This window comes from Sturnira hondurensis, unplaced genomic scaffold, assembly GCF_014824575.4.
Source record: "Sturnira hondurensis isolate 20B ecotype Veracruz unplaced genomic scaffold, ASM1482457v3 Scaffold0007036, whole genome shotgun sequence".
NCBI lineage: Eukaryota > Metazoa > Chordata > Mammalia > Chiroptera > Phyllostomidae > Sturnira > Sturnira hondurensis.
This window is the reverse complement of record NW_028079667.1, coordinates 1,248,299-1,261,541: the sequence shown is the minus strand read 5'-3', so window position 1 is coordinate 1,261,541 and position 13,243 is coordinate 1,248,299. Positions and strand designations below refer to the sequence as shown.

Here is a 13,243-nt window from a genome sequence, read left to right as displayed (position 1 = left end):
GGGCCCACACCAACCGCTTCTTCTGAAAGGTCAAATTCATTGACTTACATATAGAGGGTAAACTGTGATAGTAATTCTTTCAAGAGAGCACCAACAACTTAAATATTTAATTATAAACATTGAGCCAAGAGCATCACTATACAGCTATGAAGAACGAGACTAATTCTTTTAACCTTCCTACTGCTTATACTTAGGTCAATGGCTGCATTGTTTTTGACCTGCTGTTCATGAGTAATTACTCAAAAGTCAGAATATGAAAAAAAAATCAAGGAATAACAAGAAAGTGTCAACCATTTTTTGCCTTCTTATTTCCGAAAGTTGACTCACTCTCCTATTCTTTTAGTGTTCTATCTCAATACCTAGCATGTGTATTTATTTTTGGAACCCAGCTAGATCCTGGGTCTGAATTCCAACAGTTCATTTCCCAGTTTCCATGAGACAAGGCCCCCGAAATGTGAACTTCTCAGAGAATTACACGCAACATGAGAAAAGTCTAAATTATGCATATATGTCTCCATTAAAATTTTTAACTTTTCAAAGGACACAAGTAAGGCGATTAGTTCTGGAAGTCTAATCTTTCTTTCTACCTGCTAGCAAATGTGTGCTCAGGGTACACATTAATACCCAAAGTCCTAGGCAGTTTGCCTAACTAACCTGAAGAATGTTTATTCCACTTAAATTGCCAGTATTTTGATTCCAAATTGTTGTCAGAGTTATTTTTAGATTTTGAGACATTTACAGTTCTAGGATCTGTCTGAACCAGTTCTCCAGGAGCCAAGAATGGCTGAGGGATGTTACCAAGCAGCCGTGGCTCCGAGGGTAACAAGTCCGTGTGGATATCCCAGGACTGTTCGAAGTGAATGTGCTGCTAGGAGAGCTGGAAAGTCCACCTTCCAAGGAAGGTGAGTGCCAATGAGAGTCGTGGACCAGAGCAGACTGGTGAGTTTGGAGATAGTTAGCTAAGCAGTAGACAAGTTGGATGAGCAGAGCAGATGCACTATACTACAAAGTAAGAGCTAGAAGGGGCCAAAAAAATGGCACACAATTTGGTGCAATGGACACTCCTCCATGAAAGAACATTGGTTGTGGTGCTAACTAATCTTATAACCAGGTCTCTTCACCATGTTGGGGCCATGAACTTGTGGTACCCCATAAAATCAGCACTCTCTCTGTTTGAAGCCCGAATCTGATCTCCCATATTAACAGGATCCAGCCCCTGTTAGGTTGAAATTGTTTAATGTTCAATTAGTCAGTCAGTGTTTCTTCTTGGTAACAAGCTCAATCTGAGGGTTAAGGTTTTATCATGGCTTCACCATGAAATGCCATGTACCCAGGTCAGGAGGTGAGCCATAGAGTGTAGGCTTGTAGGGAGGGGAGAGTGTAAGTCAACTGAGGAGACAAGGGCATGATGGAAAAACAAAGGCAAAGTTGGTGACTGTGAATAAAGATGAAAATACAATAAGATGCCAGTTGAAAAACAACAAGCAGAGAGGTGGCCTGAGAGCAAGGTCAGAACCTTGCAGAAGCAGAGGCAGCAGGAAGCAGGGCCTGGGGAGGTGGGGAGCCCAGTTTAGTTCCCCAGGTTGATGCCTCAGGCGCCCTCCTCATTTCACCGTGCAAGCTGCCTTCCGGTTTATCATGACATGGGGCAGAGGAGATGGAAGGATTTTTTTGAACTATAAAATGACAATGCAGTTTTTACTTTAGAAGGCATTTTTCGGGCTTCAAGTTTAAAAGGTCTTAGGTCAGCTCCTACCGACTTTTATTACCTTAAGCAAACTTCCAGTTTCTTCATCTATAAAATGGAAATAATAATAGGACCTACAGCTCAAGAGTTTTAGGAAGCTTATGTGAGATAGCATGCCAGGTCCGGAGCTGGACCTCAGCAGAGTTAGTCGTATTATGACAAAAGCAACCCCAGGAAATCTTGTTGGCTCAGATGCCCAGGGGAGAGTGTTCTGCACAGAGGTCTTCCAAGTTAGACAAGCCTCCTGTGAAGGCAGGAGATAATTGTCACTTATATTCTACAGATGAAGAGATTAACAGTTACAGGGCACAGCAAAAGAACCTTCCCCCAACTAATGAAAAAGAATATTGTTTATTTATACAACATTCCATGAATCACAACAAATTTTGACAGTTGTCTTTCTGAAGGCCCTGTTGTGTTGTAGACCCAGGAAGCACCTGAGAAATGTATGAGGGAAAGAAGAGAAGGTGGTGTTAAGAGCCAGCCAAAAAAATCCTCCAAAAACAAAACAAAACAAAACAAAAAACTTTCCAGAGTTTAAATCATACAGTTGGCTCATCCGCTATAAGTAGAGGAAGACTCGTGGTGTGATATGTCCTCACATCCTGCACTGACATCAAGTTCAAGGTCTTTCCACTACCTACAAGGTCCCATGTGATCTGACCCTACCAAACTTTCCATTTTTATATAATCTACCCCTCTCTCCTGCTATATGCTGAAAATGTATTCCTCCAAAATTTGTTTGCTGAAACCTATTCCTCCAGTGAAATGATATTTGGAGGTGGAGCTTTTGGGAAGTAATGAGGTCACAAGGGTAGAGCTCTCGTGAATGGAAATCATGACCTTATAGAAGAGACTCCAGAGAGCTCCCTTGTCCCTTCTGCCATGTGCGGACGCAATGAGAAGATACCATCTACAGACCAGGGAGCGAGCCCTCACCAGATACTGAATCTGCCTGCACCTTGGCCTTAGATTTCCCAGCCTCCACAACTGTGAGAAATAACTGTCTGTTGTTTATAAGCCTCCAAGCCTATGGTTATCTGTCATAGTGGCTTGAACAGATTAAGACACTTACTATATACTACAATAACTCTGGCTTTCTTCTTGTTTCTGAAACATTCCAAGACTTTCCTGTCTCAGCCAAACTTACAAAGCTCTTTGTATGTCTGATTTCTCATTTCTCATCCATCAGGTCTTAGTTCAGATTCCAGCTCATCAGAAAACTCTTCTTTAATCACCCAATTTAAAGTAAATCCTTCTCCTCATAACTCCACCTCATGGACACTATCATGCTAGAACCCATTGTTTTGGGTTTTGTTTCTTAATAATACTCACCAACCCTAAAATCATCATGTACAAACATATTTATTGCCAGTCTCCTTCTAATGGAATATAAGGTCCATCAGTGTTTCAGTGTGAGGAAGCAAGTCTTGGCCATGACACAGAACATCAGTCAAGTATTAGCTTTGTTATGTGAGTTGCTAACTTCTGTTTGGTACCTGCTATTTTCCCACCAGTCCGTATCATCATACCATAGCTAAACTCTGGATTGAGTTTTATCATTCCAAAGCACTATTGTATAACTTAATCAATTGGATACTTAGAACCAACCACTTCAGTAGGTGAGAATGTTTCATTTTTAAAAATGAGGAAACTGAAGTTCAGGAAAGCTAAGTTACTTGCCCATGGTCACATAATCCATAAAGACTATGTCTGACATGAAACTTGTGTATTTTTACTCCAAGACCTATAGTGTCTGGGATGTGTATCTGGCCATACTAGCCAGACTTGCTCAAAATGAAAAGAAAAAAGATAACAGAGAAATTATAACCCTAGCCCTGACTGGTATACCTCAGTTTGTTGGGTGCCATCCCACAAAGTGAAAGGTCGCTTGGTTTGAGTCCTGGTCCGGGCACGTGCCTGGGTTGTGGGTTCGGTCCCTGGTCAGGGTGAGCATGAGAAGCAACCAATCGATGTATCTCTCACACATTGATGTTTTTCTCCCTCTTTCTTCCTCTCTTTTCGTCTCTCTAAAGATAAATAAAATCTTTTAAAAAATTTACAACTCTAAATCAATAGAAACATAGCAAAGAACATTTAAAAACAAGACTTGGGACAAATTACATAAATCTCTAAGATAAAGTGCAGCTCAAAACAGAAAAGAATATAATGACTAGAGGCACTCTGAAGAGTGACAACGTGCAGCTGACATTAGAGCAAATTCAGGCTCAGATGCCCAGGAGAGAGTGTTTTGCACAGAGGCCTGCTGAGTTCGAACAGCCTCCTGTGAAGGCAGGAGAGGATTGTGATTCTACCGATGAAAGCACACAAGGTCTCTTGTGTGGGAGAAGAGGGGGAGAAACAGTGCGTGGATTTAGCAGAGTCTGCCTCCATTAGTATCATTGAGAAGAGCCTGGATGTCGGAGTGTGAGAGATGGATGAACTCCTGGGGCAAATGAAGAGGGAGAACAAGACTTTACAGCTCCTTGGATCAAATGTTTGCTGTTTGGAAGTACATCAAAGGGAGAGATGTGTGAGAATCTGCCTTGCAGGTTAGTTAGTTTAGAATCAGAAAGTTTGGGGAGGTTTTGTTTTTCAAAGATTGACAGAAAGTGTCTCATTTTGTGTCTCCAATCATACTGTGGCTTCACTAAAAGGAGACAAATTTTTTTATAGAAATGTTTTTTTAATTTCTTAAATTTTAGATTTTTATTTATCTTTAGAGGGGAAGGGAAGGAGAGAAGGAGAGAAATATCAATGTATGGTTGCCTCTCATGAGTCCCCTGCTGGGAACTGGCCTGCAACCCAGGCATGTGCCCTGACTGGGAATCAAACCACGACCCTCTGGTTCGCAGGCCTGTGCTCAATCCACTGAGCTACACCAGCCAGGGCAGGAGACAAAATTTTTTTAAATTGTGTCCCCTACATAGGACTCAGTGCCTTGGGAAAAAATATTAGCCTTAAGAGAAAGCAGAGGCCTTACCAGTGTTAAGATCCATTTGGCATTTAATCTCAGCACACTACTTGAATAAAAGCTATTTCCAACAGCACTGATAAGATCGTAAGCTTAGTTTGTGTCTAAAACACTTAACACCTGAAACAATTTAAAAAGTAACTTCTGAATATTAAATTAAAAGATGAATTTTCCTTTTTCCTCAATCTAATTCAATAGTCATTTACCAAATATTAAATGTGTAAAAGACATCATTAAATTGAAAGTCAAACTCCATCTACGTGCCTTATTTTTTTGTCCGTTAGGGCATTTTATTTGCACATATTTATTTCATCCTTAGAACAAGAATCCCAGGATCTTTCCTCCTGTGCATTTTCATCTTACTTCTTCACGGTCCACGATGCCCACTGAGGTTGTCAGTACAACGAAACCAAAATGACGGGACAGAAGCAGGCTATTCTGCCATTTTTCTAGATCTTTCAGTTGTCTGTCAAATCTTGGGCTGATTACTCCACACCTGTTTAACCTGTCTGTGAGGTTCACAGTAATTTTTTCAGCTCTGTGGTCATCAATCAGTTCAAATTTGCCAATGTAATCACGCTTCATCATCACAATTAAAAATGGGGTGATGGCTTTGGAGCATGGCCTAATAAAAACCTGGTGTTTGCCCTGACTGGTGTGGCTCAGTGGGTTGAGCATCTTCCCACAAACTGAATGGTCACTGGTTTGATTCCCAGTCACGGCACATGCCTGGGTTGCAGGCCCCTGGTTGGGGGCATGCAAGAGGCAACCAATCAATGTTTCTCTCACACATTAATGTTTCTCTTCCTCTCTTCCTTCCCTCATTCTCCCCTCTCTAAAAGTATATAAATAAAAAATCTTTTAAAAAAAGAAGCTGGTGTTTTCCTCTCTTTTTGACACTGTTGATACTCTTGAGAACATCATCCAGGACATTTGTACATGCATCATGGAGGCACAGAAAGAGCTCGCATTATTTTTTTAAACAGGTTTTACCAGTATCATGTTTGTACACTGTCCTCAACCCCTTTCTCACAAAGATTCTAGAGAAGATCCCTTACAATAGTCATTTATCTTCTTCTTCATTCATTAGCATATTTTTATTTTCATCATTGCTATGCATAGTTTAAGCACTGTGGATAACAGGGGAAAAAAGGAGGAAGGGAGGAAGGGAAGCAAGAGGAAAGGTCCCTGGCTTCTAGAAGTTAACAGCCTAGCAGGGAAGCTAGCAATCCTACAAAACTATGAGTGGTATAACTGGAGAGCAATCATTTCCTCACTAGCTGAGCTTCTTTCTCTCTCTCTCTGTGTGTGTGTGTGTCTCTCACATACACACACAATTTGTTTGGTGAGGCAGAAACCATCCTGGCCAACAAGTGAACTTCCCTGGGTCTCAGTTTTCTCTGTGTAATGAGGAAGCTGGATTAGATGTTTGCTGAGATCCTTTACAGCTCTAAAATCCTGTAAGGCATTTAACATTCATTGAGCATTTGTTGTATACAAGATGAGAAGTATTTTTCTAGGAGATGCAGACTATACAGCTTGACTAGAACTCATTTGGCTTTAAAGAGATTATAATTTATTGGCAGGCTACCAAATGCAAACAGCTACCTGTATTAGAAGGGGGCGTGAATAAAGGTGCTGGGGCAACGAGAGGAAGGAGGAATCAATGCATTGCAGGACAGAGAGGGATGGGACAATGAATGAACAAACGATTAGTTTACGGACAGTAGATACGTGAAGCTACCTGGGTGTGAAGGATGAAAAACATCAAAGGAAAGAACAAGAAAGGCAAGGTGAGAACCTCAGAAAGGACTGGCTGTTGTGAAAGCCCAATACTAAGCTCATCTAGCTTGTACTTGGAAAGGATGACTTGAGAACTAAATCAACCAGCCCAAGGTCTTGGGGAACTAGCTAAGAAACTACTTCACTGAACTCAAGGACCATGCTGAAGAGCTGGTAAAATAAGCCTTGGTTTAGTGCAGAAGAAATGGGCCAAGACAGATTGTAGAGCTGACGCTGCTGTGTGGGAACTGAGGAGCAACAAGGGAGCGAGGAGGTTGTAGAGGTGCAGAAGCTGGACAGATGAGTAAGAATATTCAGAACTGAGGAAATCTTCACTTGTCATCCAGGCTATTTAAGGACATTTCAAATGAGGAGTTTCCTAACCAATGGAGTGGTTATATTTCCAGGGCTTCTCACAGTGCAGTAAAGCAGTTCGTTCATTTCACTTTAAACTGGCAGCTCGATTGGGATGTTTTGGATGATTCTGTCCAGAGGAGGAATTACGAAGGGAACTCAGGGATTAGAGCATATCAGTGAGGCTAGAAAACTCATGAAAGAATCCATTTTAAAATCTAAGTAGTGTCAACCAACAGGAAGCCAGGGAACATATGTCTGAGGGTGCCTCTGACTTCCCACAGCAGACATGCCAGACACTCCCCTTATAGATAAAGCATGGAGAGATGGAGATGGGGTAGGTCAGGGCGCTGACCCTTGGTAGACAAGGCTGTGATTTGGACTGACGGAAAGAGGATGATGGTGTTATAGGTGAGGAAGACATTTCCTTGAAGGAGGGGTGATGATGTGGAAGATGGAAGCAACAGGATTTATACAGGAGATGGCACAAAAGAGAGTCCAGCTAGAGAAAAGATACTTCCCAGGGGGCAGGAATCAGGAATATGAGCTTACGTGTCAATAATGTAAGAGGCGGGGGCAAACGCTTACCCCCAAATCTGAAGCCTAGAAAATTTGTTTTAAATACACGCAAGAGAAAATGTCATTTTTTTCCTACAAATGACAGCAGGGACCAAGACCATAGGACCCAGGGTCCAGGTGTGGAGCACCAAGACTCCTGTTGCAACAGATACTTCTGAGATACCTTGTCTTCCAATCCAGTCCTCTAACATAACCAATTTTTTCTCTTTTACAAATGCAATCATTTCAACAACAGGGCTATTCAGAAACACTTAACCTGTTCAAAAGCTCTTCCAGGGGATCTGTGACTGTTTCAAGGCCCTCTCTGCTGGTGACAGCTCCTCTGTGGTTATAGGACAGTCTGACTTCCTCCGGGCACACCGATCCCACCAATCCTCCAGCCAGGCCCGTGCATCCAAAACCAGGGAGCATCCTCTGAACCTGAGTGGGTTTGCTGAGGATTCCCCCCTGTGACTCAAAAAGGCCTCCTTCTTGGCAAGGGCTGAGCTGGCCACTCAGACTGCTTTTTGGCTGGGATGCAAACTGTGGTCTTCTTCTTAAGGAATCTTAGGCCATGGCACCAAATGAAGTACACGTGGAAGTCTCAATCCTTTGAAGTGCACAAAAGGTGCCTCTCCAGATGAATACAAAACAGGAAGATACTTAACAAAAAATGTTAAGTGGCCCTTCATTGCGATGGGTCTTGAACAACTTAAAGGGGTTCGTGAGCAGTAGTAGTACCTATTTTAGGGGACCTTGTAGAGCTAAGGCTTTTTTCATCGTTTTCTTCTAATAAATTTTACAACATATATAACAAGAGACTAATCCCATAGTTTACCCAGATAATAGCCCTAGAATCTAGTCAGAGGCAAAAACTTGGTAGGGAACGGTGAGTAAATGGCATACTGTGTCGAGTGTATGAATGCTGGGGAACCAGAATGCCTGGATTCAAATCTCGACTCTATCACTTACTACTTGTGTGAGCTTCAAAATGCCACTCAAATTCTACGTCTTATGTACAAGAGTGGCCTAATAATATTACCTTCCTCATGAAGTTGTGGAAATGAAGGCGCTAACACATGTGGGTCTCTTGGAATAGAGCTTGGCACATAGTAAGTTCTCAGTAAGTGCCAGCTGTAGTAGTAGTTGTTTATTGTCATACTTGCTACTTGAGTTATGAACCCGGGGGCAGGTGTGTCCCCACTGCAGGTGGAACCTCTTTTCTCAGCCACAATGTGGAGCAAGTCATAGTGAAATTACGCTGCCAACTTCCTGAACTATTAAATTACTTGAGCTGTTCCACATACAATCACTATTTTTTTAAAGTTACCTTTTCTTTTCGAAGTTTGCAGATTACACAGGCTCTTTCCCCACCTTTCCTTTTCAAGGACATGAAATCCCAAAGAAAGTGATTTGAAAATGATTTCTTTCATTGCCACTCTTTTGTAGTTCCTTCATTCTCCTGCTTCATTTGTATTTACAGAAAAATGATACTTCATTCATTACATTGTCATCCATACCTGGCAGCTTATAACTACTTTGTATACAGATACGTGCCTCTCACATGTATGACTCAATGTGTACTGTCCCTTTCCTCCTCTTACAATGGGGGTCACCCCAGAGTGGGGGAAGAGCATACATTTGGTTAGCAGTGTACGAGATAATGTGCATTTTTTCATTGTCCTACAAAGAAGATCTGGGATGTGCAAGATCAGCCCTACATTTAGTCTCATCCTGGTACTGTCTTAATTATATGAACTTTCATCAGTGTTCAAACACCCTGTTGTTGGCAAAATAATGCTGTCTCTTCCCAGAGACACCCACGTTCTAAGCCCTAGAATCTGTGAACATATTAGGTTATATGGCAAAGGGGAATTAAGGTTGCAGGTGGAATTGAGGTTTTCATGCAACTGATCTTAAAATAGATTATCCTGGTGGGCCCAGTCTCAAGGGTCCTTAAAATCAGAGAGGGAATCAGAAGTTAGAGATCAGAATGACGCAATGTGAGAGGGATTCAACTTGCTATTGCTGACTTTATAGATGGACACAGGGGACCATGAGCTGGAGAACAAGAACAGTGCCTGGAAGCTGGAAAGGGCAAGGAAACGAACCATCCCCTATGGCCTCCACAAAGGCATACAACTTTGCTACCACCTTGATTTTAGCCCACTGAGACCCACAGTAGCCTTATGGAACTGTGCAATAGTAAATTTGTACTGTTTTAAGCCACTAATTTTGTGGCAATTGTTATAGCAGCCATAGGAAATGAACACACTGTCACTGGAGATTCAGCTGGTATCTCGCCTCACAGGCCCTGCCTCCCTGCTTACACTGCCCACAGCTCTTTTGGTCTTTGCATATAAAAATGAGTGAGCACCTCCTCTGTGCCAGCCACTCTGCTAGATCCTGGAAATGCAGCCTGAATAACACATAACCCTCTCATTCACTCAGCAAACATTTGTGTGTCCAGGCTCTGAGTTAGATGTGGTAGAAATGAGAAAAAAGTTCCTGCCCTAAAGAGGTTCACAGACTTTTGAGAAGATAAGCAACATAAATATATCTATATCTATATTTATATCTCTATACACACACATGAAACAATGTAAAACTGCATGTTAAAGGAGTGTAGAAGAGAGACCACATATCTCAGCTTGATGAAATCAGGAGAACTTCAGGGAGAGGGAGAAATGGAGCTTGGATGAATGTAAATTTGCCAGATAGACAGGAGGAGATATTCAGGAACTTGGATGCAATGGGCACTTCAAATCAGACTAGTGCATATTATAAACAGCGTTTTAAATTGTATTTCACTTTAGTTACTTTTAATTGAAATGGAAATAGCCACATGTGGCTGGTGGCTACCATATTGGACAGAGCAGATTATACCCTTAAAAGGAAGGAGATTGCCTTCTTTTCCCTTTTTCCACTTCTTACTGAAAAGCAGGTGTTGTGGCAAGTCACCTTGGACCCTGAAGACGGAGCATCACCCAGGGAGTGGAAGGGAGTTGGGCCCCTGACACCATGTGGCCATCTTGCCGTTGGGTTTTTGTTCAGATTGTTATGTGAGAAAGATATAAGTGCTTATATTGCTTAAGCTGTTACTTTGAAACTCTGGACAGCAGCCAAATACATATACTAACAGAAATGCCTCCTAGAATAATGAAAAGCGATGATCACAACCTTCACTAAGACTTGGAGTTCCTTTCCTTTCCTTCTGCGTACCAGGCCCTGTGTCAACACTCTGAATGCTCGGTCTCATTTAATCCTCACGCATCCTGGAAAGGGAGATAATAGCACACCCCCATTCTTCAGATAAAGTGGAGAATGAGGTCTGTCTGATAGCGAACTGTGTTCTAGCATACAGAAACATAAAATCTTATTATTAAAGGCCAGGCAAATTGAGTGTACAACCAGAGTTTCTAAATGCAGAGATGATGTTTATGTTTGTGGCAGACATTCTCTGTTGTGTACCCAGTACCCATTCATTCTTTCTGCTTGAAAACAGAAACCCAATTTGTTCAGAAAGTGGGCAGATATTCCTTGACATCAGGAAGGGTAAGTTCCTGTTGCAGAATCCAGGAGGGAAATCCTAACTGGTGTGAACTAGTCATGGGCATCTCATTCCCCTTGACCAGTAAGTGCTCTGAGGATTGGTATGTGGCACAGTTCTGGTTAATGAGATGTAAGCAGAAGTCTGATATGAAGGGCATCCCTCTCCACACAAAAAGCCAAACCCCTGCCCTGAATGAAGATGCAATGCTGGAGGTGTGGCATCCATCATGCAACCAAGAAGACAAAAGCCAGCATTATAAGAATGGCAGAGTGGAGAGATAAGTGAAGTCTTCGTTGATATTATTGAGCTGCTGCTCCCTGCCTGGACAGCCTACCTCCAGACTTCTTGTACTATGAGAAAATCAAACCCCAATGTGTTTAGGTCACTTAAATTAGGTTTTCAGTTACTTAGAGAGTGAAGGCTTTGTGATACACACACACACACACACACACACACACACACACACACATCTTTTGTTTTCTTAGGAAAAATAAAGAAAGGCCACACAGCTTACAGTGGTATCCCATATACTCTTGGCTAGCTGTTAGAAATCAATTTCCACTTGCTCACCCAGTAAGAATCATTTCAGCTTCTCCCAAAAAACAATATGAAAAATAACCTTAAATAGGTAACAGAGCTCAGACAAAATGCATATTTATCCCCTTTTAACTCTCAAACAAAAATATTTCTTGAATATTGCATATGTATGAAAAGCACTTATACTCGCCTATTTCAGTCTGTTGATATTCTGATATTTTAAAAGAAATCTGTGTGATCTTTCTTACTTTCTGTAGTTTAAGAAAAAAAGCAGAAATTCTAAGTCTAATTTTGTATACTCAATTATCCAGGATAACAAACAAGTTCTAAAATATTTTTGAATGCTAAACATTTTTCACTTGAACAGAGAAGAATCACATACAAAAACATTCACTATGCCACCACCTTAACTATGTTAATCTTTAATCTGATTTATAACAGAAAAGATCATGTGGTAGCTGGTTTCATACTATTTCATTCACAAAAAGGGATTATTCATCAAGCGAGCACATTTTCCTCTGGGATTTCACAGAAGAAATGAGCTAGACACATTTTCTTTCAAATACCAAGCTAGACAAACTATTTCCAGATAAAATCAGCAAGGTATGAAACAGCAAATTAAGCAATAGTCAGGAAATCTTCAGCATTTTTTTTTTTGCATTTTGACAGATTCAATGGATGTCGAAAAAGCAATATGAATAAGGACAATATTGGTAAAAGAAACATACCTTAGAGATGATTAATGGTTCTCCGTGCTCCAGGCCACCTTTCAAAGTAAAGCCCCAGGGAGCCCCTCCTTGCAAGAATGCTTCCAGGTAAATGTACCTTCCTGTGGGAGTCGTGGTGGGGTTTCCTGTGCCGCGTGTCTCCTCGAAGTTCTCTGTGGTTCTCATCATGCCAAGCACATGATCGTCCAAGTTAAATTGAAAATGCCTGAAGCAGATTCAAGAAAGCAGTGCTTTATTACCCCATCCCTCAGGGTACTCTGACCCAAAGAGCGGTTTTGAGAAATGAAGCCTTTCAGACATGAAATGTTCTTCTCAGTTTGACTCCAAGATGCTGACCCAGGAAGACTTTTCACTCCTGCAATTCTGTAAAGTCTCCGCCTGGAGCTCTGGGTTCTCGCTGAAGCCGCCACCGAAGGGTGTCTATCTCTTCACTCCATCGGAGAAAACTTCTTTTAGCGTCACTCTCGAGATTGCTATTTCATGCATATACACAATAAAACAGCCTCTGTATATTCTACCGAGAAAACTAAGATAGTTTCACAATGTAGTAAGAAAATTGCAAAACCTCAAATGAATACCTCGTGTTTGATTGATTATCAACCCTTTCTTTTCCTCAGAGTGAAATTTACCATTACAATAGCCTCCCTTCACCCCAGAAGTAGCTTTAAAAGAAAGAGAGCACTTACTATGCTTCAGCTCGCTTCGGAATTTTCCAACTTGTCCCCATGAGACAGAGAAGCTGTGCTAAAACTCGATGCTTATGTTTTTCAGCAATAAGTTCATAGTTTATTTCTTGCAAAACAAACAAAAAAAGTTTTGCAGGAGGTAGAGAACAGTGAAAAATGCCTGGTAAATTAATCCTCAGTGGACAAAATACCCCGGAGGCAGCCCAGTTCTTTCTTGGGTATTTTCAGTGGTGACCAGCCAGGGCTGCTGCTGCGGCTGCTGCTGCTGCTGCTGTTGCTGCTGCTGTTGCTGCTGCTGCGGCTGCTGCTGTTGCTGCTGCTGTT

General features: G+C 41.7%; 1 protein-coding gene and 1 pseudogene across 1 annotated transcript in view; both read right to left on the bottom strand.

Moving 5' to 3' along the window:
- SHROOM3 (shroom family member 3) overlaps positions 1-13,140 on the bottom strand; it is a 283,783-nt gene extending 270,643 nt beyond the window's left edge. Inside the window, exon 1 of the mRNA XM_037050994.1 lies at positions 12,234-13,140. Coding sequence (XP_036906889.1) covers positions 12,234-12,401 — 168 coding nt within the window. The 5' untranslated portion in view covers positions 12,402-13,140. The remainder of the gene's footprint in view (positions 1-12,233) is intronic.
- On the bottom strand, positions 5,037-8,466 carry LOC118990428 (40S ribosomal protein S15a-like; annotated as a pseudogene).
- Positions 13,141-13,243: the final 103 nt, after the last annotated feature.